This window comes from Xyrauchen texanus, chromosome 23, assembly GCF_025860055.1.
Source record: "Xyrauchen texanus isolate HMW12.3.18 chromosome 23, RBS_HiC_50CHRs, whole genome shotgun sequence".
Taxonomy (NCBI): domain Eukaryota; kingdom Metazoa; phylum Chordata; class Actinopteri; order Cypriniformes; family Catostomidae; genus Xyrauchen; species Xyrauchen texanus.
The window spans coordinates 2,444,628-2,472,127 of NC_068298.1; the positions used below are offsets into that span (position 1 = coordinate 2,444,628).

Genomic DNA, 27,500 nt, shown 5'->3' on the forward strand with positions numbered 1-27,500 from the left:
CACATTGTGAATGCAACACGTTCAGTGATATATACAGGTATCTTTACATTAAATCATAAAGTAATACAAGACACGTTCACCTTGAACCTAAAATTTTGTTTGATTTATTTGACTATTTGTTTTTTCTTTAGGCAGCATAAACTGCATTAACAAACGCAATACAAACACCTTCGATAGGAACACACATTTGGCAGCATTTCTTGGGAACACAAGCGAACTTATTAGGCTTATATATATTATGATGATTATTATAATTGTCTTCAGTTCTTAATTTGCACCTGTTGTCGTATACTGATATCTGCGTGATGGCAAATGGGGCCGTTGGAGACCGTAAATGTTTGGATTTGGGTATGTGGTTATATATAAGATTCTTTAATCACTTCGTTATTTAAAAAAAAAACAAATTTCCCGTTTTGTTTAAAGTGCAATTTGAATTTAGAAATATAGTTTTTTTGTGTTTCATTAAATTAATGTAGTTTTTAAAGCAAACTCAATCAAGCAAAAAATATTCAGCATATAATAATCGTATATCGCGATATTTTAAATGCGATTATCATTAAAACATTTTACTAGTGCTGTCAATCGATTACATTTTTAATCTAATTAACATGATGTCCCATTTAATTAATCGCATATACAAATATTTGCTGAAAAAGCCCCTCATATAACAATAACTCAATATATAATGATGAAATAATTATACATAGTTATCTTTAAAAATTATATAAATATATACATAAATAAATATTCAGATAATTAAAATGCATTACATTCCTGTGGCAGAAGAGTTCATCGTTAATAAGTCAATACAAAAAGCGGCTTTAGAATACAATGTATTGATTATTACCATATTATTGATCAGAAGTCAATCATTGACATACAATTGATCAATCCATTACACAAGTGAATTTGTCAATCAGAGATTTATTATGAGGGCTTTTTAAGAACCGTCAATGTACACCTGCGTCAGATATGCTTGTGTAGCGTCTTGGATGTGTTGCGTCATTAAAAATACATTATTAGGTCCCTGTGTCAAGTTAAATATAGTTTAATACTTAGAACACATCTTGAGATCCTTTAGTTCTGATTTGCGCTTCATCAAGTGTTTTGAAGGCAAGAATGTAACTCATGTTTGTGTTGTTCTGCTGAAGTGTTTCTTCACTGTATAAACTGTGTGTTGCCACACAGCTGAAGTGTCACTTACTGCCCCCTTGAGTAAACAGGTGGTACTACAAGCATTTCTCAGGAACCTTCCTTATTACGGTCCAGTGGCATTGCGATTAATGGCGTTTATTTTGTAATTTTTTTATAATTTAATGCGATTAATGCCGTTAATTCGACAGCCCTAATTTTTACATATCGCCCAGCCCAAAAGCGACATTTTTCAGGAATAATTGTAAAATTAAGTAATTTTAAGGAGACCCCCACAAACACGTGTACTCAATACCATATTCCAACATGTTACCTATTCATATTTATATATTTGTTTGTTTTTGAGTAGTCGATATAAACATTGTATTTGATTGAAAAACGTTGTTTTTGAAAATAGTAAATTATTTGTTTGTGGTATGGCTTTTTCGAAAAAATGCATCAACCAAACATTTTAAAATTGGTGAAAAAAGGTTCCCGACCCCTGGGCTTGAGGTAATGCATAAGCAATGTATTTTCTCTCCAATGCAGACTATTTTGGCAAAAGAGTTGTTGGCACTCTTTTTCATGCAGCAGTTGTGCTGGTGAATATTTATGCCCCTAACTGGGATATTCCCAAATGTATCACTTCCCTCTTTTCCGCTATTCCAAATTTGGACTCTCAACATCTTATCTTGGGTGGAGATTTTAATTGTGTTATGGACCCGAAGAACGACCCAAAACTGTAGAACAAACAGCTATGGCATGCATCAGACTGGATGTGTTGATCCGTGGCGTTTTCTTCACCCGTCAAAAAAGTGATTCTCTTTTATTTATTTTTGTACTTCAATCTTATACGCAAATTGATTACGATCTATTAAATAAAGCTCTCTTGGCTTCAGTTAATTCTTCTGAATATTCAGCTATTATCTCTGATCATGCTCCACACGCTCTTATTAAGACAAATAAGTCAACATCTGTTTCTCCTACTTTGTTATGGGAAGCCTTAAAAGCAGTGATCCGTGGGTATGTTATTTCATACACTGGTTCTATGAGCAAGCAAATGAAACAAAAGCTACAAGACCTATTTAAATCTATCACTGCAATTGATGAGCAGTACTCTAATAACAGAGTTTGATGTGCTTAGTACAAAGAATGCTGAATTTATGTTGTGACAAAATAAAGCGAAACATTATGAATATGGAGATAAAGTAGGTCGGCTCTTTGCATTCCAGCTAAAGGGACTAGCTGCCTCCTGTTTTATTACTCAGATTTATCACTCATCCCGTACCTTAATCAAAAATCCATCTGACATTAATTATGTTTTTTTTTCTTCTTTTTACTTTGACCTTTATGAATCAGAATCTCTTAAAGATGATATCGTCATGGAGCATTTTTTAGATGGCTTCAGGGGTGTCAAACTCAGCCCTAAAGAGTTTAGCTCCAGCCTTGTACTAACCTGCCTCTTTGTAATCTTCAAGCACCCTTGAAGACTTAATTAGCTGCTTCAGGTGTGTTTAATTAGAGTTAGAGCTATCAAAAAATTTCGATATCGATACCTCAAAAAAACTTTGGTTTTATTTTTTCAGTTTGTTGACTTTTTTTGACTCAAAGACTCATCTCCTGAGCCTTCTGGTTTCCTTATGAAAGGGGCAGAGACTATAACATTAATGTGAAGAGAAAAAACAAACAAAACAAGAAAGCTAAACTGTTAATTCAGCCAACTCCAAGGATAAGTATGGTTTAACAAGATAACAGTTTAATGTGAGTTGAACTTGATCAGTTACTGTCAACATTAAAGCATTTTTAGCATTGATTTAGCTAGCTATCTATAGCTATACATCCAAACAATATCTAACGTTACGTAGGTCCCAGTTTATAGGACTATGTCACCACGCACACAGAAACATTAATTAAACAAGGACACAAGCATGTACCACTACAAGTTAGCCGATGTTGTTTGTTGGTTTATTTGCTAAAAGTTAACCCTACCTGTCGGAGTCCCAGTCATATCGCCGCTGCATTCATCAGTAGTTTTGGAGGAGGACTCGTGTGGTGGTGATGTTGAAGGAAGCTCTGTGGCAGGACGCTGAGAGGATGACTGCACCGGCTCGGTCTTCTTGCAGTCGATGACGGAGCAACTTTCTGGTCTTAAGTTTGTTCTGTGCACTGTCAAGTGCTTCAATCAGATGTGTCATGTTGCCGGTCTTGGCACCAATTATCTTGTCGCAAATATTGCATTGCGTGCTGTTGGCATCGAACCTGGTGAAATGTAGCCACACTTTTGATCTTTTCCACATCTATCACATGTATGGGGGTTGAGGCGCATACACTCTACAGCCTCACGTCTGAGCTGCATCTCTGGGTGTAACTGGCATAAACTTGTGTTTTTCCTTGATGCCTAAACACAGCCAATCACCGGCACTTTTAGATTTGGGCACATCTAGCATGCTACATGCTTATCACTGACGTTGACGAGATTAACCCCTTAGTAATTGGAATTTGGTAACGAACGACAAGACATTTTTTGATACTCGATAGTTTAGAGGCAATTGGGTCGGTGCCTAAAATGTATTGAACTCGATACCCAGCCCTAAACTCTGCTTGACTTCAGGAACTGAGTTTGACACCTGTGGCTTACACATTCCACATATTGATACAGATATAGCTAATTATCTTGATAAATCTCTAGATTTAGATAAGATTGCGAAAGGTCTCCAGCGTACAGTATGCAAGGTGGTAAGGCAGCAGATCCAGACGGCTTTCCGATTGAATTCTACAAAAGGTTTGCTGAACAGCTGGCACATTTATTGTTAGATATGTACAATGATCCTTTAAAGAATGGTTCTATTCCCCTAACTCTTACTCCGGCATCTATATTGCTTGTACTTAAGCGGGATAAGAACCCAGAAGATTGTAGAAGTTGGAGGCCAGTAAGCTTGTTAAGTTCAGATGTGAAATTGTTAGCTAAAATTGTATCTGAAGATCAGACTTGTCAGATCTTCAGATCAGACAGCAATTATAATCAAATATTCGGTGACTCTTAAATATGATTATTTCTCCACCCACCACTCCAGCCGGTGAGTTGATAATTTCTTTGGATGCAGAGAAGGCCTTCGACTGGGTTGAGTGGAATTATTTATTTCCTACATTGGAAAGATTTGGTTTTGGACCTCTTTTTACTTCATGGAAATGTCTTCTATACACTGCTCCTGTTGCTAATGTGAGAACAAATTTTCAAAGTTCACAATAGGTCCCCCTTACCAGATGAACCCTTCAAGGGTGTCATCTGTGACCTTTATTATTCGCTTTAGCAATGGAACCTCTCTCGTTAGCTCGGAAAAGCTCACAATACTTCTCAGGCATTGTTAGGAGAGGGATAGAACATTGTGACCTCCTGCTCTATGTTTCAGATCCTGTTAGTATGGTTCAAGATATTTTACATATTATTAATACCTTTGGATCTTTTTCATGATATAAGCTTAATATAAATAAAAGTGAGTGTTTCCCGGTAAATAATGCAGCTAAACAAATACAAGCTGGGGTGTTTCCAATTCCTTTATCTTCCACACAGTTTCATTACGTGGTGTGGTGAGCAGGGTGGAGGCGAGTGGCTCCCTAAAATGCTCCCTCCTTAGAAATGGGGGGTAGGTCAAAGGTCAGAGAAATCCCTGACCTGAGTTTGGTGATGGTGGGGTATGTGGTGAGCAGGGTGAAGCCGAGTGGCATCTGGGCAGAGCGAGGCTGGGAAGATAAGTGGTGAATGACTAGGGCTGGGGCGGTATGGATTTTTTCTAACCGCGGTTGAAAAGAAAGATATTACCGCGGTATAGCGGTAAACCGCATTAAATACATTACATTGGATCAGAGAAGTCCCCCGACAGACTTTGGCGCACACATCAGAAGTCGCTTTTGATAGACAGACTTTAAATATTGTCACCTACATCCAAGAAAAAAAACGAGCACAATTTTAAATAGTCAAATTTTCATCAAGCAGTAATTTGGCATGAACTAATCACTGTATAGATTTCCTTATTTAAGATTATTCTCAGATACATTCGCATTGAAGATGGGTCAGACATGATTTTGACCACTTTATTAAGTTTTGTTTTGTAGAAAGCCTTTCTTTAACTTAAAATTTCGTTTTGTATAAATTGTATCTTAATTTTAATCACTGTTTCATTAACTAATTGCCTGGAATTAATAAATAAGAAGCAAATATAGCAGACATATAATCAGCAGCAGGACGTGGAAGCGCCGATGCGATCTCTTGCGCGTGAGCTCTCTCATAAATGAACCGAAACTCGGCGGCTAGGCCTACTGCCTCACAGACATGAGAAATAAATAGAAATCTTAAAATGCATTTTAAACAAAATTCAAAACAAAATGATAAAATTTTAGGCTACAGTAGCCTAGTAGTCAGTTTTGCCGATGTGCGTTACTATTTATTTATTTATTTTTATCCCTGTGCGCCAATCGGAAACGGACTTCACTGCTGATATTCTGGGGATACAATATAGCCAATAGGCTATAGCCTACTAGGGACTTCAGCCTTTAAAATATCTTTGCTGCATTGGATCAGTCTCCTTTCTAGAACAGCCAAGAGCTTTCTAGCCTCGCGGCAGCAGCGCCTTGCATCGTTCAGACCTTAAAACAATCAGCGCCGCGGATGCGGTTTTGAAAATTTATCAAAACACGTTGGTGCGGACAGATGAGTTTTGTGATGCGGTTGCGGATTAAATAATAATAGCCCATCCGCGCATCTCTAATACAAATGGAATGTTATTATGTGTCATGGAACATTGCGCTCCCCAACTCGCGAAAGGTCGGATTTGCTCCATATTTTGATAAGTTTTGTTTAGAAAACCTTGAATCCATGTAGGTTAATATCATTAGACATAATCCATATCATTAGAATCAATGAATCCATGTCATTAGACACAACGAATCCATGTCATTAGACACAACGTGCACACATGTGCAGGCCAATGTTTTTTTTTGTTTTTGTTTTTTTGCGGTGACGACGGTGACAAGCTCAGACCCGCGGTTGGAGTCACGTGACCGCGGTATTGCGGTAATGCGGTAACCGTCCCAGCCCTATGAATGACTTCCACTTGCTCGCCACACCATTCTCGCATTCCAGTGACGGGAGGCGGGAGTATTTAAGGAGAAGAGACAGTGGCAGGCAGTAGATACATGCATGTAGCGTGCCCACGTTCTTGTGTGTGTTTTATGATTTGACGTAGCTGGCTGAAAATCATTGCATGTTTTTGTTTTTTTATACACTGGAAAAGTGTTATTATATGTCTATTTGTTTGTCAAGCCGGTCCCAGTTTCCTCCTTTGCCATCTTTAATGGTTACACTGGTGCCGAAACCCAGAAAGGAGGAAAGACGTGCCTTCAAGGAGATCTTGCTGCTGACTGAGGATCGCGACGTAGAGGGAGTGCTCAATCCAGTGGCGCTGGAACACTGCATCAACCGTCAACCAGAATGGATGGTAGATGTAGTCTACTGGCACAGGAGTAGTTGATGATCTACTCCTGTACCATCGCCCGGCAACACAGATGGAAGCAGGAGAAAAAGCTGAGGGCCAGTCGACGGCATTTCCAGCGAGCCCATCTCTCCCTTCTGCTTTCTCTCACCCTTTCGTTATTCCCACCTCCCCTCTTTCCTTTCGCCTCTCTTTCGCCCTGTTCCCCCAACCAGGCACACACAGGTCGCATCTGGAGACCGGTGTGACCCATCGATGCTCCCTCCCTAGAAATGGTGGGTTAGGTCACAGGCTGGAGAAATCCCTGACCTGAGTTTGAGGGTATGTGGTGAGCTGGGTGGAGGCGAGCGACGTCTTGGCAGAGCGAGGTCGGGAAGATAAGTGGCGAATGACTGCCACCTGCACACCACACCGGCCTCACGTTCCAGAGAGGGGAGGCTGGAGTATTCAAGGAGAAGAGACAGTGGCAGACGGGAGAGAGATACATGTAGCTTGTCCACGTTCTTGTGTGTGTTTAGCGCTGCCTAATTTCATGGTTGATTATTGGGCAGCAAATATTAGCAAGATTCGTAGTTGGTATAACTCCCCTGATACAGATTGGTGTACAGTAGAAGCGCAGTCCTGCTCTTCATCTTCGCTTTCTGCCTTGGCGTTTGCTCCTTTGTCTACTCATCCCTCAAATTACACAACTAATTCAGTTGTATGTTCTCCTCTCAGGATATGGAAGCAATTCAGACAACATTTTAAACTCGCTTCTTCATCTCTTTATGGTCCTATATGTAGTAATAATTTGTTTGTCCCCTAAATTTTGGATACTGCTTATGTTCTGTGGAAAAACAGAGGCCCTTCATATTTTTCTGATCTATATACATCGATGTAGTTTTTGCATCTTTTTCTGACCTTACTGGAAAATGTAATATACCCCAGTCTAATTTGTTTCATTATTTTCAAGTGTGTAATTTCGCTCGTTCTCATTGTCCTTCTTTTCCAGATTTGTCTGAACCCTTTCTATATGAAAAGTGTCTAATTCAGAAACATGGCTCTGTATCCGTTTTATACAATTCAATTCTTTCTTATGTACTGCCATCGTCCTCTCTGTTCAATCATTAGTGGGAAATGTAACTCGGACATGGTTTGGGTCAGGATTGGTGGGAGAATGTTTCTGGCAGGGTTAATTCTGACTAAGTCCGATTCAATTTAAGGTCCTCCATAGACAGGTTAAATTAAGTAATCTATATCCAAGCACAGATGATACGTGTAATAGGTGTTCTCTAGCTCCTGCTGATCACACTCATGTGTTTTTCCATGTCCAAAACTGTGTGGCCTTTTTGTTTTCGTTCTTTGAAACTTTTCAAGCATTTTTATCATTCCCTCTTTATTGCCATCTTTAGTGTCCCTGCTGTACTGGATGAGCATAATAAGAAGTTTGCTAATGCTCTTGCCTTCGCTTCTTTGATAGCTCGTAGATGAATTTTATTGCATTAGAAGTCTCCTAAATCTCCTCCCATTTTCTCGTCATTAGAAGATTTGATAGTTTTATATTTACATTTACGCATTTGGCAGACACTTTTATTACAGGGACAATCCCCCTGGAGCAACCTGGAGTTAAGTGCCTTGCTCAAGGACACAATGGTGGTGGCTGTGGGGATCTAACAGTGTCCTTCTGATTACCAGTTTACCAGTTAGACCACTACACCACCACTCCATCACATTTATATATAGAGAAAATTAAGTTTGGTAGTAAATGAAGTAAAAATTGGGTCACAAGCTGATTTGTCAGTTAAGAGCTAATGATTGATTGTTGAAAAAATTGAACGAATAGTCGAATAATCGTTCTAATAATCATTAGATTAGTCGAGTATCAAAATAATTGTTAGGTGCAGCCCTAAGGCCCATTGATATGTACTCAACCAGTTTTAGCTGAATAAACCATCGTAGCCTCCCAGATGTCAATCAGATATGTGGATCGTTTTCCCTCACTGTAAATATCATGTTTTAGAAGGGCTCACACTATATTAATTGGGTTAAATTCAGTTAAGGAATGGTTATTATGCAGTCATCTTTCAAGCCTTTTCTGGCTAGCTTAAGGAATACTTGGATGCATGTGAAGGTGTCTTATCCTGCTTGAAGTCCATAATCGTCTTGAATATTGTTGAATTCTTCTTTTACTATTGTTTCGAAGAAAGAGTCTTACAGAAACCATTTTGGAGTTGATTTTCAGTCCATCTGCAACCCGAAAAGATCCAACAAGCTCATCTTTAATGACAGAAACCCACATCATGACCTCTCCCCTACCCTGTTGGCACCTGACCCGAAACTGGTATCATATACATTTGTCTACTCCATCAAGAGTCACACATCTGTCCATGAAACCATACCTTGACGCTTCAGCTTGTGATTCGTATCAATTAGAGGATGTGTTTCAGCCTTCCTACCCATAGCAAAGACTCTGAGAACCAGCTGCTGTGTACTTATGGAGACTCCTGGTATGTTACAGCTCTTGAAATTGGTGGTGCTGGAAGCTGAAGGGTACCTTGTGGTTTCACATTAACATATCTTTTGTAGTTGTTTTGAACTTTTTCTTTTCAACACATTTTTGCTGCTCTCCTGATTATTATTAATCAGGTATTTCATTGTCTGGTTTTCGCACCTCAGTAGGATAGAAATGTCAATGGGGCAGCATTCTTCTGAAAATAATTTTGGACTTTAGTGTTGGATCTCTTTTTTGGCCCTTTTTGCCAGCAGTTTGAAAGCTACCCCATACTTACTCACATCTGAGTACAGGATGTTACCCAGCAGGAAAATTCCCAGCTCTCCCAACGGCCAGTCCGTGCCTGTGCATGTATGGCACTGGCATTATTAACAACAAAGTTGATTCTGACCACTCTACTGTGAGTGGCACAGAAATTGCTTATTGTACAAAGCAATATACAAGTGTTTTCACCACAATGTTAAGCCCCAAAATTATAACATTACATAATCTCAACAAAACTAACATTAAATACTAACTAATCTTTCCCTGTATTCATCTTACTTAAACCCCAAAAACATTTAGTTTCACCATTTACTCCCTCTATACAGTTTCGTGCAAAGCATGCTGGAAACTTGAAATCCCTGCGGTTTCAGTTAAAGCCAACAAATAGATTCATGTTGTCCCAACACAAATGGATAAAGCTGATAAGACACATTAGGTTTTCATTGTAGTATATGATATAAACTCACATGACATCAAAGTCACATCAGAGAGATGAGCGACAGAAAATATGCATTATTCATGAGCGTTGCCATGTTGTGATCACATCACCCACCGAATATTACTTGATTTATCTCAATAATTGAATATAAATTAAAGGAATATTCCAGGTTCAATACAAGTTAAGCTCTGTCAATTTAAGTAATGATAATGTGATAATGTAAGATGCTAAATAAACCCCATCAGGGGGATCAGATATTGTATCACCCTGAATGGGTTTATTTTGCCATGCCAACCGGCTAACTGCACATTATCCTGCTTATTACACGTTTATAAATACATGGACATGTTATATGGATTCACGTTGAAATTGTGTAATTACTTATGTGTTAAAGTCAAGTTAAAGTCCACCTCTTGGTTATGTTGGAGGCCTGTGTTTACTTTGTGAAAATGTCCATCTGACTCCTCATTCAGCATATTACAAGACAACATGACGCATCATGAATGGTAGTGGAGGTCAGTGAGAAACAGAAGCTGGTAGATACGGTTTCGGATGTGGGTAGTACAGCGAGCAACTCACACACTTTGGTTCTGGCTGAAGAGCCCATGCAGTCGGATGTTTAGGTGACGTCTCGGTGGCATACTCGCTCAGCAAATCGACACCACTCTCCCGTTCCTGTTAGGGTTTCCAATCGATTCTCCCTACTCAGTGATGCACCCACTGAGAATCATGAGGTGATTCTATCGTAAGGAATGTGGAAATAGAGACTCCAGCCAACATTGTTAAATGCATTTTGGGTGCCAGAGCATCTGACATCAGATGAAATTTACAAATATGGGTTAATGCTAAACGTAGATATACTAAAATTGTTATTTATGTCAGCACTAATAATGTCCAGCTTTACCAGTTGGAGATCACAAGAGATAATGTATAAAGAGGTGTGTTAGAAGAAAGAGGAAAATGATGTTAGATATGCTCTGGCCCCCTCCCTGCTCATCGTGGTGACGAGGTTTATAGTAGGTTAGTGTCACTGAATGGCTGGATGTCTGAGTGGTGTCCAGAGAATAGCATAGGATTTATAGACAATTGAAAGAGTTTTTGGGGTATAACTGACCTGTAAAGAGAGACAGACTCCATCCATCCAGGGAAGGTGCAGCTCTCCTCTCTATTAATAGTCTTAATATTGAGAGTGTGTGACCAACTGGGGCCCAGGTCAGGAAGCAGACATACTGGTTAATCCGAACGTCTGCTAGCTGCCTTGAGACGTCACACGGCTAACTGCACATTATCCTGCTTATTACACGGCTACAAGTTAATAAATACATGGACATGTTATATGGATTCATGTTGAAATTATGTAATTACGTATACGTTAAAGTCCACCTCTGGGTTGTGTCGGAGGTCTGTTGGTGTTTACTTTGAAAATGTCCATCTGACTTCTCATTCAACAAGGAAGAAATAATAAGAAGAAATAAATCATTGAACATCTGTTATCCACCTCCGATGTTTATTTAGCAATTAATGAACATCTAACTGCTCATTTTGTATCCTATTACAAGACTAGTTGCCAAATAAATAAATAAATGGACATGACGCATTGATTTGAGTAGAACTTATTATACTCGCTTACTTGTAGAGATTGCACAGTGAGCTGAGAAGTAGGAACGATGACTCACAAATACCTGGATGAGCTGTCTGATACATGGATGTGTGGTTGCAATCGCAATAGAGTATTCCAGAGAGCCGTGTAATAAGTCAAGTTAATTCTTTAGTGGCACAATGTTGATTAGATACAATGCGGCACTTACAATGGGAGTCAATGGGGCCAATTTGTAAACAATACTCACTGCTTCAAGGCATAAACCATATGTGTGTTAACATATTTTTTGTGTGATAAAATCACGTACAAACTCCTTAACTCTGTTACCAGCAGGACGTAATGCTGTAAACCCATATAAAAATCGATTTAAACAACTTCTCAGCTCAAGTAATACATTACAATATTGACAAAAAGTGTCATCTACAAACACATGTTGCTAAAGCCTTTCTCAAAACTAACTTCACTTTTCTAAACCATTTTTCCTCAATATCATTTAATCAAATGTTGTCAAGGTGATTTTTAGTGGATGTATGAAGTCAGTTCCATTACACTTTTGCAGGCGTGCAGACTCAGGTTTTCTCATTCCTAGGTGAAATGAGTTTCATTTCTCCCTCAATTCCCCTTTGACTCTGAGTCATGAGCCTGGAGTCACATTTGGCCCAGTTTTTCCCAGGATCTCTGTAAACTCTGAGCAGAATTATAGTTTTACTGCAGCTTACGGCCTGAGAGCTGCAGATCTTCAACATTTACACCAGAATGAATGATGATCTTTTTAAAGATGGTCCAATTGAACTTATTCTCTAATAATTTATCATATGGCAACATTCCTTTATTAAAATAGCTTTCATCTTTTACACTAAAACATTGATGGGCTTCAGACTACAGAGTCTCTGATGAGAGTTTGATGTCAAAAATGTGTTTATGCAGTCTGTAATAACGGCACTTTGGGATGTAGCTGTGTGAGGAAGTGGATTTGAAAACTGCCGTTTTAGGTGAATATGTCTCCTCCATTAAAACGACAGAAATTATGTGAGCTGTGATTTTTTTATGGGTGGAATAAAACATTTCATAGAAAGAATGTGTCTTTTGGGAGTGCATGATGAATGGCTTAGATCTGTCATGTGGCCAAACGTTTAAGAAGGGAGGAGGAAGAGATGGGGTGTTTGATTATCATAATAAAATGAAGAGATGATCTGCACTCCGATAGTAAACGATTCCTGTTTTTATGAATGACTTGTAAAGGAGAAATAGACACAGACGTTTTGTTGCACAGGCCTTCCTCAATTAAATACTCTTTTATTTGCACAAAAACCTACCCCCAAATAGAAGAACTAACATTGATTAACATTGGTCATTTCCTGTTCTGGTTGCTGACAGCACACTGCACGAGTGTATGTAGCTTGCATGCTTAGCATTGCTTATTCTTATTCTTATATGTTCATCATTTTATCCTTTGCCATTTTACAATGTCCTTCTGGTTTTTCCGCTTTTCTACTGTTTCATCTGCGTGTTTTTTACCACGCGCACCTTTTCCTCTCTTTTTTCTTTCTTTTTTACACTTTTCCTGCTTGTCTACATCTCGCGTCTCGACTGCGTGCATTCGGTTTCTCAACTGTGTTTTACACAGATTATTGCATCAATCTCAAACATCTGCTGATTATGAACCACATCGATCTCAAAAAACAACAAACAATTGCGGTAAGTCATGGCATCCGCTCAAGTTATTGCTTCCTGCATTGCATGCCACATGTTTACTATAGCTTCTTCTGTCTGCAGTGAGTGATTCACATGTGCTAAATGTAAGGAATTAGTCAGGCTGACAGAGAAGGTTAATGAGTTAGAGACACGCATCCGAACGCTAGTGGAGGTCAGCGAGGAAGAGAAGCCGGTAGATACTGTTTCGGATGTGGGTAGTACAGCGGGTAACTCACACATTTTGGTTCTTGCTGAAGAGCACATGCAGCAGGGCGCTTAGGTGACGTCTCGGTGGCATACTCGCTCAGCAAATCGCCACCGTTCTCCCATTCCTGTTAGGGTTTTCAATCGATTCTCCCCATTCAGTGATGCACCCACTGAGAATCATGTTGAAAGAGCCCTAATAATTGGTGATTCTATCATAAGGAATGTGGTAATTGAGACTCCACCCAACATTGTTAAATGCATTTTGGGTGCCAGAGCGTCTGACATGAGATGAAATGTACAAATACTGGCTAATGCTAAACGTAGATATACTAAAATTATGTCAGCACTAATAATGTTCAGCGTTGCCAGTTGGAGATCACAAGAGATAATGTATAAAGAGGTGTGTGAACTTGCAAACGTTATGTCAGACACTGTAATATGCTCTGGCCCCCTCCCTCCTCATCGTGGTGACGAGGTTTATAGTAGATTAGTGTTACTGAATGGATGGAGGTCTGAGTGGTGTCCAGAGAATAGCATAGGATTTATAGACAATAGTGAGAGTTTTTGGGGTATAACTGACCTGTAAAGAGAGACAGACTCTGTGAAGGTGCAGCTCTCCTCTCTAGTAATTTGCTCATAGTCTTAATAGTGAGAGTGTATGACCAACTGGGGCCCAGGTCAGGAAGCAGACAAACTGGTTAATCCGAACGTCTGCTAGCTGCCTTGAGACGTCACACAGGTCACATAAACTCCAGAGACTGTATCCCCTAGATATCTCACAGAGACTGTGTCTGTTCCCCAAATACCAACCACAAACTTCACACTAAATCATTTAAATTTGATTAAGATCAAACATGAAAATAAAATACAAATTAAGATAAACATCATATAAAGTAGGGCTACTAAACATTAGATCTTTTTCTGCCAAAGCACTAATTGTAAATTAAATTATTACAGATCATAGATTGGATGCGCTCTGTTTGACTGGCTTAAACCGGATGAATATATTACTTTAAATGTAAAGTAATTTAGGGCAGTGGTGGCTCAGTGTTTAAGGCTCTGGGTTACTGACCAGAAGATCAGGGGTTCAAGCCCCAACACCACCAAGACACCCCTGTTGGAGTCAGACAAAATGTGACAGGACCAACTCATCGCCATAATCATACGCTAGATTTAATTCTGTCATATGGAGTTGATGTTGATAATATAGAAATTCTGCAGCAGAGCAATGACATCTCGGATCATTACCTCGTCTCTTGTGTGCTGCGATCAGCTAATGTTACTCAATTTACACCACGCTATCATTCAGGTAGAACTATTCTTTCGACCACTAAAGAAGCTTCACTAATAATCTTTCAGAATTGTCTCATATACTCAGTAAGCCAAAAAGTCTAGAAGAACTTGTTTTAATAACAGAAAGTATAAATACAGTCTTCTCTAGCACTCTTGATAGTGTCGCCACACTTCGATTAAAAAAATTTAAGAAATAAGCCCCGCACCATGGTACAACGATCACACTCATTCTCTCAAGAGAACAGCTCGGAAAATTTTGTGTAAGTGGAAGAATACAAAATTAGAGGTATTTCGAAAGATACTTTGGATGGATAATGTGTGGAGCTACAGCCAGGTCAGCATATTTTAGCAAACTCATAGAAATTAACCACAACAATCCTAAGTGTTTGTTCAGTACTGTGGCTAAATTGGTTAGGAATTAAGCTACAACAGAACCAGATATTATGTGGCAGCACAAGAGTAATGACTTCATGAATTTCTTTAATTGATAAGATTGAAATAATCAGAAATAAAATTGGAAGTATGCAATCATCTGTCATAGCACCTCAGAAAACAGTGTCTAATAATTTTCGTCATGTGCAACTTCAATCATTTGCTGTCATAGGTCATGAAGAGCTAACAAAACTTATCAAAAAAAAATCTAAATCTACAACATGTATGTTAGATCCAATACCAACTAAGCTCTTAAAAGAGGTATTTCCTGTAATCTCAGAACCTCTTCTTAATATTATTAAGTCCTTACTATCCGTAGGACATGTCCCAAGAAACAGTTATCAATCCGCTTATTAAGAAGCTACAGCTTGATCCTGGAGAATTGGCTAATTATTTAAATTAATTATTAATTTATAATAATTTCAAACCTTAACAGAAAATGCTTTCTGAACAGAAAAGCCGATTTCAAACCTACCATTTATGTCGAAAATACTAGAAAAGGTAATTTCATCTCAAATATGTTCATTTATACAGAAAAATTGTATATATAAAGAATTTCAGTCAGAATTTAGGCCCTATCACAGTTCAGAGACTGCATGGTTTAGGTCCTATTTATCAGACTGCTACCACTTTGTATGTGTTAATGAGGAATTGTCAAATCAAACAAAAGCTAAGTATGGAGTGCCACAGGGATCAGTTTTAAGGCCTCTGCTTTTTTGAGCCAAGAAATATGATCATATTAGCCCCATTCAATATCAGCGTTACATTGGCTACCTGATAAATGTCATATTAATGATTAAAATTCTGTTAACTACATACAAAGCTTTGAATGGTCTAGCTCCACGGCATTCAAGTGACCTTCTGACACGCTAAATTCCATCACGTTCATTACGATCACAAAATTCTGGCCTGTTTATAGTTCCTAATTCATTTCACATTTGGCTCCTAAACTATGGAATAGGCTCCCTAACGCTCTTCAGGACTCAGACACACTCACTCAGTTTAAGTCTAGACTAAAGACTCATCTATTTAGCCAGACATACACCTCATTTATCTTTCAACTCACAATAAGGCTGTTTTAGTTAGGTCTGCCGGAATCAGAAACATCTATTATGATCTATAACTCTGCATAGAACTGAATGGCATCTAAGCTAATATTATGTGGTTTTTTTTGTTTCCATGTCTCAACCTCACCAAGCTCCAGCTCCAGCTCCGTTCCTGCTTGGTGTCGGACTCCACCGATACATGTCTAATGGCAGCCGGTGCTAGCCAGACATCACTTCAGTTTGTTTGCAATGGACTTCAGAGGATGACCTGATGCCAACTACAACTGTATGACATGGGATACTTCATATGCCACTGCCTGAACCTTGGACTTAGGATGGACCCCTCCAAAATGACCTGCCGGTTGAACCGTGATGCATCTCACTGATCTCTGCCTGCATCACCTTTGTCTATTGATGGACTACATTTATTATTGAATAACTTATTTTATAAACAACTTACAATCATATGTAGTCAAACTACACAATGATGACTCTAAGACATTATATATATATATTACAGTTGCATTTTCTGTTAATGCACAATCTCCTGTAAAGCTGCTTTGTAATGATTTGTGTTGAGTAATGACAGATGTTTCAATGATTGGATCATTCATTTGACTGTTCTTGTTTATTGATTATATAAGGTCATGTATGTTTTGCAGTGCTTCTGTGTGACATGGTGATTTTGTGAATTTACAGTCTGTAAATTGTATTGAGAGTTAATTGTGTGTGTTATATTGCTAGCACCTGGTGAAAGTCATGTATACACATGCATAAAAAGGACATTCATTCTAACCTAACCTTAACCCTAATTTCCCAGCACAGTGTCATTTCCAGCACATCTCAATTTATGTATTGTGTTTAATAGAAATGGAAAATGGAGAGGTTTATATATATATATATATATATATATATATATATATATATATATATATATATTATTATTATTTTTTTATTAAATGGCCAACTATGTTTTGCTGAGGCTTATTTCATAGCTAATATTTTATTGATCCTAAATACACACAATTAAATCAATATTTTCTCTTTTTTTTTTTTGTGTCATTTGGCAAAATTACAGTTTGACTGGAAATAATGTCCATTAAAAAAAGTGATATTTCCCTTGATTTGTCTTTGTTTTGTCTGATATTTCATCTCAAGCACGCTCTACACGACACGTTGGTTCACTCGGTTAACAAGTACACTAACATTTATGCTAAAACGTTTTTAGGGGAAAAATAGTTTGTGGTGGAAATGATGCCAAAACTCTGGGAAAGTCGCCATGTTGGAAAAACTCATTTTCACGCAATAAATATTGAAATATGATGTTTTCTTAATGTTATAAATGTTTGTTTAGTGAATCATAGTTTTACACATGTAATAAATCATTTATATTCTTATAATAGATTTTTATAGTTTAATACTGAAATCTGGGACGAGCCTTAAACAGTTAAAGCGATACATAAAAGCTATTTGTAAAGTAGCGAAAATAAATGAAGGTCTGGTGAAAAGTTTCAGAATAAGTCTTTAATGTGACCTTCTCAAATGCAACGTTGAATCAAAATGTAACGCCTCAACTCTCTTCACAAAATACAGTATTTCTTTGCACTTATCTGTTCTCTTTCAGAGGAAAGACACGCCGGAGATGTTTTTATATCTCACATACAGTATGTCGTTTAAATGCAAGTAACTTCCCTCTAAAGGTCATGATCAGTGTATTAATGTAAAGCTTGACTTCTGTCTGTCTGTGGATGTTAAGTGCATGTCGTTCTGTATTTCTGTAGGATGATTACTTCAGAACTTGGAACCCTAATAAAGCACAAGACCAAGGTAAGAGCATTCAGCACCAATGTGTGTGTGTCCTTAAACAATCTCTCTTTCACTCCTGACCCTCTAGTCCTCTCTTTCTAACCCTCATTTGGTTCCACTCGCTGTATCTGTACAAATAGATTAATCATAAAGAAAACCTCCAATCAGGTTTAGGAATCTTCATTTCACTGTATCGATCCTTACCTGTGCTCCAGACTGTAATCAATGGAGAGAGAGTGACTAGCACACATTTACAGCATTAATAAGAAAGAATGGACATTTTGGGGAAAGTTGATGTTTGTGGTCACTCAAAGTCTCTTTAATGCTGAATCATCAAGTCATAGAGCTGAAATGTATATATATATATATATCTATATTTATATATCTTTTTTATAATTTTTTTTTTATTTTTTATTACACTGTAAGTGTAAAATATTTAATGCAATGACATGATCAGTTATTAAAAAAAAAAAAAAAAACATTAAAAATGCTATTAACACAAAATAATCACTTTAATACACCTCAACAATGGAGTTGAAAGTAAAAAAAAATGTCTAAGAAGTGTAACTGTTAAGTCTTCTTAAAAGCTGAAATTCTTGGAAAAATAAATAAAAAATGCACAAGTACTTTGGAATAATATTTGATTATTGTAGGGAAGGAGGTATTGCCCCAAGTGAAGGAGTTCAAGTACCTTGAGGTCTTGTTCACGAGTGAGGGGACAATGGAGCGGGAGGTTGGCCGGGGAATCGGGGCAGCGGGGGTGGTATTGCACTCGCTCTTGTATCGAAAAGAGAGCTGAGCCGGAAGGCAAAGCTATCGATCTACCGGTCAATTTTCGTTCCTACCCTCACCTATGGTCATGAAAGCTGGGTCATGACCGAAAGAACTAGGTCACGAGTACAAGCGGCCAAAATGGGCTTCCTCAGAAGGGTGGCGGGCTTCTCCCTTAGAGATAGGGTGAGGAGCTCAGTCATCCGTGAGGAGCTCGGAGTAGAGCCGCTGCTCCTTTGCGTCGAAAGGAGCCGGTTGAGGTGGTTTGGGCATCTGGTAAGGATGCCCCCCGGCCGCCTCCATAGGGAGGTGTTTCAGGCACGTCCAGCTGGGAGGAGGCCTCGGGGAAGACCCAGGATTAGGTGGAGAGACTACATCTCCACACTGGCCTGGGAACGCCTCGGGGTCCCCCAGTCAGAGCTGGTTAATGTGGCTCGGGATAGGGAAGTTTGGGGCCCCCTGCTGGAGCAGCTGCCCCCGCGACCCGACTTCGGATAAGCGGTTGAAGATGGATGGATGGATGGATATTATTTCTCCAAAGAAATATCTAGTTTAGCAATTTTGTCTTAAAATATTATTCATATTTTAAAAAAATTGGCACGCCAAATCAAAGTCAGGTGGTGTAACCAACCCATTTTGTTGTCATGTGATAAGAAAACCATAAAACTGAGAAGACTGAAGTCTGTAAAGTTATGTATACGGTATATACCATTAAAAAATGACCATGACTTTTTAAGTCCCGAATATCAAGGGAATATTATATTCTTAGGGTTTCTCCATTTGACCCGAACAAAAAACAGGCGAGAACCGGCTTGACAATATAAGTAATAGTTTAATAATTAAAGTAACCAGAAACACACAAACATAAACACACAGAGCAGCTGCTTGTAATTCTCTCTCTCTCTCGAACTATCGTCACCGGCCGTCTTTATCCCTTGTGCGCCCCATCAGGCTGATTGGGGACCCGGGGGTGCGTTGTTTCAGCCCGGCCCCACCCTCCTCCGCTGCACACTCCTCCAGGCGTTGCCTCAGGCTTGGGAGCCCCCGGCATGAAGTACATCCTCGTCATCCCCGCCTTGCTCAACCTGGGAGGAGACAGGAGTGCAAAAACAAGAACAAAACAAAATAGGAGAGAGAGAGAGAGAGAGAGAGAGAGAGAGAGAGAGAGAGAGAGGAAAATAAACGTACCCATCGGTTTTCTGATGCACCATCACGTGGTCCCCGATCACTCCTCCACCCTCTCAGGCAGACGGTTGCCACGGACTGGAGTCAGACCGACCCCCAGCAGACAGAACGCCCCTCCACGTTCTCAGCGGCCCATGGGGACACTCCTCCACCCCTGGCAGCGGCCCTACCACTCCAGGCGGTCAGGAAGACCAGTCTCCGATCGCCTCTTGGACGGCGGCCGTTCTCCGCGTCCGGGCGGTCGTGCTACTCTGTACCCCGGCGGATGGCAGCGGTGCTCTTCTGGGTGTACGGCAGTGTCGAGGACTTTAATTTAATTATACCCTTAACTTGATAGTTACACTACTTGACATTTAATTTTTTCAAGGTTTAAATGTTTTTAATACATGTATTTCACATTTTTATCACCTCGGACCAAATGTACTTGTCTATTGTCCCTCTGTCTTTTCTGTTATGCCTCTCTCTTAACCTACTCGATTGCAAATATGTGGAGTAATCTTGCTTCACAGCTCCAGATAAAGCCGTATTGTCCCTGTGCATAAACTGCAGGAAGATTGTTGCTTTTGTGTCCCTGTGTGTCCGTGCTTGCTGCCACTGCAGTTTGGTGTTGAAACGCTGACTCGACACTCCTCACAACCAAACATACAAATGCAAATGAAGCATTCACAGAGAATTTCCCCATAACAAGCCCGTAATGAGGCCTATACACACAATTAGATTCACTGACAATACACACACACACACAAAGATTACAGCACAGACAATATTGCACACACACACACACACACACACACACACACACACACACACACATATATTATTCTCAGAGCTCCTTAAATCTCTTTTCATGTTTGTAATGGACAAGATCATAACCCTCATTTCTCTTTAAAGTGAATAATTACACAGTGAGGCTAATTAAATTAGTCAAAATCAGTCACACGGCTTACACGGGCAGCGAGAGTTTAACCACATAAACACACACTGGGTGTGTGTGTGTGTGTGTGTGTGTGTGTGTGTGTGTGTGTGTGTGTGTGTGTGTGTGTGTGTGTGTGTTTGCATCAGTGGCTGTGGGTGGGTGTTTTCAAGAAGTGCAAAAGGAGCTCTCTTTAGAAAGAGAGAGAGAGAATGAATGAGCGAGCGAGCGAGGGGGGCTCTAAATTGGTTGTCTCGCTTGTCTAATGAAAATTCAGCTGAAGTGAATCGATAAAGCATGATTTGCAAGATCAATGTGCAAACAACACCATTCTGCAGTTTTATACTGATATAACACACACTGCTACAAAATGCACTTTTCAGCTGCATTATTAGCTTGTTTATAAAACATGGTGAGCTACTTACCTAGACAGCATTGTAAGGCATTGTTGGTGTGCTCATGATATGAAGGCTGTTCATAAATAGCATCATGATATGATTGTGTGCAATTTTATGCTAAAAATGTAATTTGCCATTTTGATTGGTGCACATCGTTTGCACACTGATGAGATCTTGCCAATCAAAATGCATAGCACAAAAATGCTACTCTCCACGATCCACACCACTCACCACATGCCCCATTGAGAGCAAGAACCATTAATCACCACCACGAGGAGGTTACCCCATGTGACTCTACCCTCCCTAGTAACCGGGCCAATATGGTTGCTTAGGAGACTCACAGCATGTGGAGGCTCATGCTACTCTCCACGATCCACACACAACTCACCACATGCCCCATTGAGAGTGAGAACCACTAATCACCACCACAAGGAGGTTACCCCATGTGACTCTACCCTCCCTAGCAACCGTGCCAATACGGTTGCTAAGGAGACTCACAGCATGTGGAGACTCATGCTACTCTCCACGATCCACACACATCTCACCACACACCCCATTGAGAGAGAGAACCACTAATCACCACCACGAGGAGGTTACCCCATGTGACACTACCCTCCCTAGCAACCGAGCCAATATGGTTGCTTAGGAGACTCATAGCATGTGGAGGCTCATGCTACTCTCCACGATCCACACACAACTCACCACATGCCCCATTGAGAGTGAGAACCACTAATCACCACCACAAGGAGGTTACCCCATGTGACTCTACCCTCCCTAGCAACCGTGCCAATATGGTTGCTAAGGAGACTCACAGCATGTGGAGACTCATGCTACTCTCCACGATCCACACACATCTCACCACACACCCCATTGAGAGAGAGAACCACTAATCACCACCACGAGGAGGTTACCCCATGTGACACTACCCTCCCTAGCAACCGGGCCAATATGGTTGCTTAGGAGACTCATAGCATGTGGAGGCTCATGCTACTCTCCACGATCCACACACATCTCACCACACACCCCATTGAGAGCGAGAACCACTAATCACCACCACGAGGAGGTTACACCATGTGACTCTACCCTCCCTAGCAACCGGCCCAATTTGGTTGCTAAGGAGACTCACAGCATGTGGAGACTCATGCTACTCTCCATGATCCACACACAACTCACCACATGCCCCATTGAGAGCGAGAACCACTAATCACCACCACGAGGAGGTTACCCCATGTGACTCTACCCTCCATAGCAACCAGGCCAATTTGGTTGCTAAGGAGACTCACAGCATGTGGAGGCTCATGATACTCTCCACGATCTACACACAACTCACCACAAGCCCCATTGAGAGCGAGAACCACATTATAGTGACCACGGGGAGGTTACCCCATGAGACTCTACCCTCCCTAGCAACCGGGCTAATTTGGTTGCTTAGGAAACCTGGATGGAGTCACTCAGCACGCCCTGGATCCGAACTCTCGACTCCAGCAGTGAATGTCAGCATCTGTATCAGCTTTTAAAAAATTTCGGATCATACGGTTATTTCCTTTTAAAGCCGCTCAAAACAGGCAAAATGGAAACTTGAAAGTTTTAGTGCAGTGGTTGATTGACAGGTGAGGGGTGGTGCTTCACTGCTGCCAGGATGCATACAGGATCAAATTCCCCATTAATATCGTAATCGCAATATCGTTTGGTTACGTATGTAACCTCCGTTCCCCGATGGAGGGAACGACACGTTGTGTCGGAGAAGCGACACTAGGGGTCTCTCTTGAGCGCCGATATTCACCTCTGACCTATTGAAAAGGGCCAATGAGAGTTGGCAGTCAGTATTTGCATACCCCGCCCCCGCATACGGGTATTTAAGCGGGGCAAATACGGAAGTTTTGTCAGGATTTTTCTGAGGAGCCAGAAATGGTCCGGCCACAACAGTGGCTCGGTTCAGCAACATGGCGGAGGAAAGACACAACGTATCATTCCCTCCCTCGGGGAACGGAGGTTACATACGTAACCAAACGTTCCCCTTCTGTCGCTCTCTCCATGTTGTGTCGGAGAAGCGACACTAGGGGACCCATTCCAATCTTGCCATGTGCTGAACCGTGTACGTGAACCGCCGATACAGAGACGGGCAGGGATTCAATCCAGTGCCACGCATCGTCCGTACCTGGCTGCACGTACCCTTCCCCAATGCCCCATAAAAACATCGGAATCCTTTTGGTTACCCTGGGAGGGGAACAAGGCGATGTTTGCCAACATGGGAACGGGCCAGCCTGGGCCTCTTTTCTCTCTATGTTTCTCGCATAGAGCAATCACGGCCGGGGCCCTTACACGCATATAGGGAAGGGGGTCTTATCCCAGACCCTGCGGAGACCACACCTGCCCTTTTTCTTGGGGAGGAAAAGTGGTAGACACGTCACACGGCCGTCTTAGAGCTCGTGTGGAAAGTATGGTGCGGTGGTAGATCCAGCCTCGAAAGGGAGGAGTTGCTACAGCACGGCGACCGAGGCAGCTGTAACTGCCTAAGGGAGACACGGGGGTTCGCTCGTAAGGGGACAGAACCGTGGAGTTACACAGGGGGAGTCCGAGCAGGAGGCCTTACCTGTGGAGCACCTATACCAGTACAGGGTAGCCATTAGGGTACCCGCAGTGGCTTGGGTCGGCAAGTTCCTCCGCTGAACCGCGGACCCGGAGGGCTGGGGGAGGAGTCGACCAGGGGCCCGACTCGGGAGTGGGGCGCCCTGGGAAGAAGGCGCACTACTTTACCTTGACGTCAGGAAAAGGGCGCTGGGCGCAAGCGATCCACCCGGCCGGTCGGTCTACGTGTTACCGAGTTCTACGGGCTCGGACCTGACAAAACACGAGACGCAACCGACTCAACACGGAGGTTGTAAAACCTCGCGAAGGTGTTGGGTGTTGCCCAACCCGCGGCTCTGCAGATGTCTGCTAGGGAGGTGCCCCTGGCCAGTGCCCACGAGGACGCTACACCCCTTGTTGAGTGAGCTCGGACCCGCAAGGGTAGGGGCACGGCCTGGATGTGATAAGCCAGTGTAATGGCGTCGACAACCCAGTGGGCGAGCCTCTGTTTGGAGACGGCATTCCCTTTCTGCCGTCCCCCAAAGCAGACAAAGAGCTGCTCAGAGCGTCTGGTGCTCTGTGTGCGGTCCAGGTAAATGCGCAGGGTGTGCACTGGACATAGCAACGAAAGGGCTGGGTCTGCCTCCTCCTGGGGCAGTGCTTGAAGGTTCACTACCTGATCTCGGAACGGTGTGGTAGGAACCTTGGGCACATAGCCCGGTCGCGGTCTTAGGATCACAGCGAAACTGCACCCGCTGCCGCCACCCAAATCGCCCCCAGCGCCAACCGCATCGTCCTCAATCCCGTGGGAAGAAGGAGCAATGCGGGGTGCAGCTGGGGCGACCGCAACGTGGTCATGGTCATGTTTTCGCAGTGAGAACATGAACCATCCACAAATGCCGCCTCGGTGTGATCGCGGCCCAAACACACGAGACAGCGCCTGTGGCCGTCTGAAGCGGAGAGGCTTCTACCACATCCAGGAACGACACAGGGGCGGAAAGGCATCTTGAAAAAGACGCGTCCTTAAAAGGACGTTCAACGCCGCTGTGTTTGCTCTTTTAGAGAAATTTGCTCTTTTACAGGAAATTTGCTCTTTTAATACACAGTGTATGTGTGTGTGTGTGTCTGCGCTGTCGAAGCGCTCAGGGGCAACCATGCACGCCATGCAAAGTACAGAGAAAGCCGCTGTTGTGCGCCGTCAGATCCAACAGCAAGCAGATCGTCAGAGATACAGGAACGTTCAGGGTGTGTATTCTCGCAGCAGACTGCAAACAGACCATCGGCTCCGAAGAAATTTTCTGACTAAATTTCCGTATTTGCCCCGCTTAAATACCCGTATGTGGGGGCGGGGTATGCAAATACTGACTGCCAACTCTCGTTGGCCCTTTTCAATAGGTCAGAGGTGAATATCGGCGCTCAAGAGAGACCCCTAGTGTCGCTTCTCCGACACAACGTGGAGAGAGTGACAGAAGGGGAACTATCAGAACATCACAAAATGATTTGTTTTTGCCCACATTGCACAGCCCCTACTTGTAGGGCCAAGTCCACACTTATCCGTTTTTGTTTTCGGTTTCCAAATGTCATAGCTTTTCAAAGAGTGCTTTAACGGAGAGCATTTTCAGTGGAGAAATACGCAGTTCCATTGTGGATGAGAGGCATAAATGAAGCTCAGCCAATGTGTTTTCAAATGAAAATGGAGGAGTGTTGATGTGGCCCAAGATACTTTGATTTTGGCTAGATTGCGATTATCTCAAGGCAGCTCACTGGTTTTTGGGAGAGAGCGATTTACTGAGATGAGCTGTGCCGAGGTGGTTTTGAGAGATGCAGGATTTATGAGGGATTCGTTTCAGAAATGATCATGTGTGCAGTTCTTGAAGGAGAATGAATAAGACTCCTGCAGTTGGCACAAACACACACACTCGTTCTCTCAGTCTCCATATGGTACGGTCATGCATACATCTGTCTACTGGTCTCTATTGGTGTTTCTGTAGAAACAATGACTCTTGGTTGGTTATTCAAGCTTGTATGGGTTTACTGTTAGCAGCTGAACTAATCTCAAACATGCTGTTTATGTTTATTTACAGTGGCCCTATATTTCTTAAGATCACATCATTGATCAACCTGAGGGGAAATGTGTTGGGTTGAGCATCAACAGACCAATTTCCATTGGGATTACATTACTGCAACCTTCATTTTTGCTTGTTTTTTGGGGGGGATTTTCTCACCTTTTTCTGGGGAGATGCCCAATTCCCAATGCACTCTAAGTCCTCGTGGTAGCGTTGTGACTCGCCTCAATCCGGATGGCGGAGGACGAATCTCAGTTGCCTCCACCTCTGAGACCGTCAATCTGCGCATCTTATCACATGACTTGTTGAGCACGTTACCTTGGAGACCTAGTGCATGTGGAGGCTTCACGCTATTCTCCGCGGCATCCACGCACAACTCACCACACGCCCCACCGAGAGCGAGAACCACATTATAGTGACCACGAGGAGGTTACCCCATGTGACTCTACCCTCCCTAGCAACCGGGCCAATTTGGTTGCTAAGGAGACCTGGCTGGAGTCACTCAACACACCCTGGATTCAAACTCACGACTCCAGGTGTGATAGTCAGCGTCAATACTCGCTGAGATACTCAGACCCACATTTTTGCTTGTTTTAATAAATAAGGGATGAGTCAAATTTATTATGCCAAAATGCTTTATACTCACATGACACAAAGCACAAATGGACAACAAACACAACACCACCAATGTTTCTCAATGCTAAGAACGCAGAGAACGCACTTGTGTTCTTATGAAGACCAATCTTGCCAAGCAAGAACAAACTCAAAAGAACAGGAGGACATAGAACGCATCTATCACAAGCTTTGAGATGTGCTGCGATCTTCCTTTTGCACAGTTGACCATTCCAGCATCATATTTAGCCACTGAGAAAAGTCTAATAAAGTCTTAAAACACTCATTTCCTCCATGTGCTTATTATTTTAGTAAATTGATGCCCAACCAAACAACAAATGTTAACCGAAAATATCGACTCTCACGAGCCATCATTCATGAGCTTAGAGCGGGAAACTCAGTAAGAGGTTCTTGTCCACAAGTCACCATCCGATGCATCCTCAATATTCGGCCTGTTGCATCCTCAATATTCGGCCCGATGCGTCCTCAATATTCGGCCTGATGCATCTTCAATATTCAGCGCGGTGCATTCTCAATATTCGGCCCGATGCGTCCTCAATATTCGGCCCGATGCATCCTCAATATTCGGCCGATGCATCCTCAATATTCGGCCTGTTGCATCCTCAATATTCGGCCGATGCATCCTCAATATTCGGCCCGTTGCATCCTCAATATTCGGCCTGTTGCATCCTCAATATTCGGCTGATGCATCCTCAGTATTCGGCCTGTTGCATCCTCTATATTCGGCCCGATGCATCCTCAATATTCGGCCTGTTGCATCCTCAATATTCGGCCGATGCATCCTCAGTATTCGGCCTGATGCATCCTCAATATTCAGCGCGGTGCATTCTCAATATTCGGCCCGATGCATCCTCAATATTCGGCCCGATGCATCCTCAATATTCGGCCTGTTGCATCCTCAATATTCGGCCGATGCATCCTCAATATTCGGCCTGTTGCATCCTCAATATTCGGCCGATGCATCCTCAATATTCGGCTGATGCATCCTCAGTATTCGGCCTGTTGCATCCTCAATATTCGGCCCGATGCATCCTCAATATTCGGCCTCTTGCATCCTCAATATTCGGCCTGTT

At 41.8% G+C, this 27,500-nt stretch overlaps 1 protein-coding gene across 1 annotated transcript in view; it reads left to right on the plus strand.

Annotated features, from left to right (window-relative positions):
* LOC127663418 (testican-1-like) overlaps window positions 1-27,500 on the plus strand; it is a 286,904-nt gene that overhangs the window by 165,550 nt on the left and 93,854 nt on the right. Inside the window, 1 exon segment of the mRNA XM_052155002.1 lies at window positions 17,869-17,914. Within this exon segment, the coding sequence (XP_052010962.1) occupies window positions 17,869-17,914 (46 nt within the window).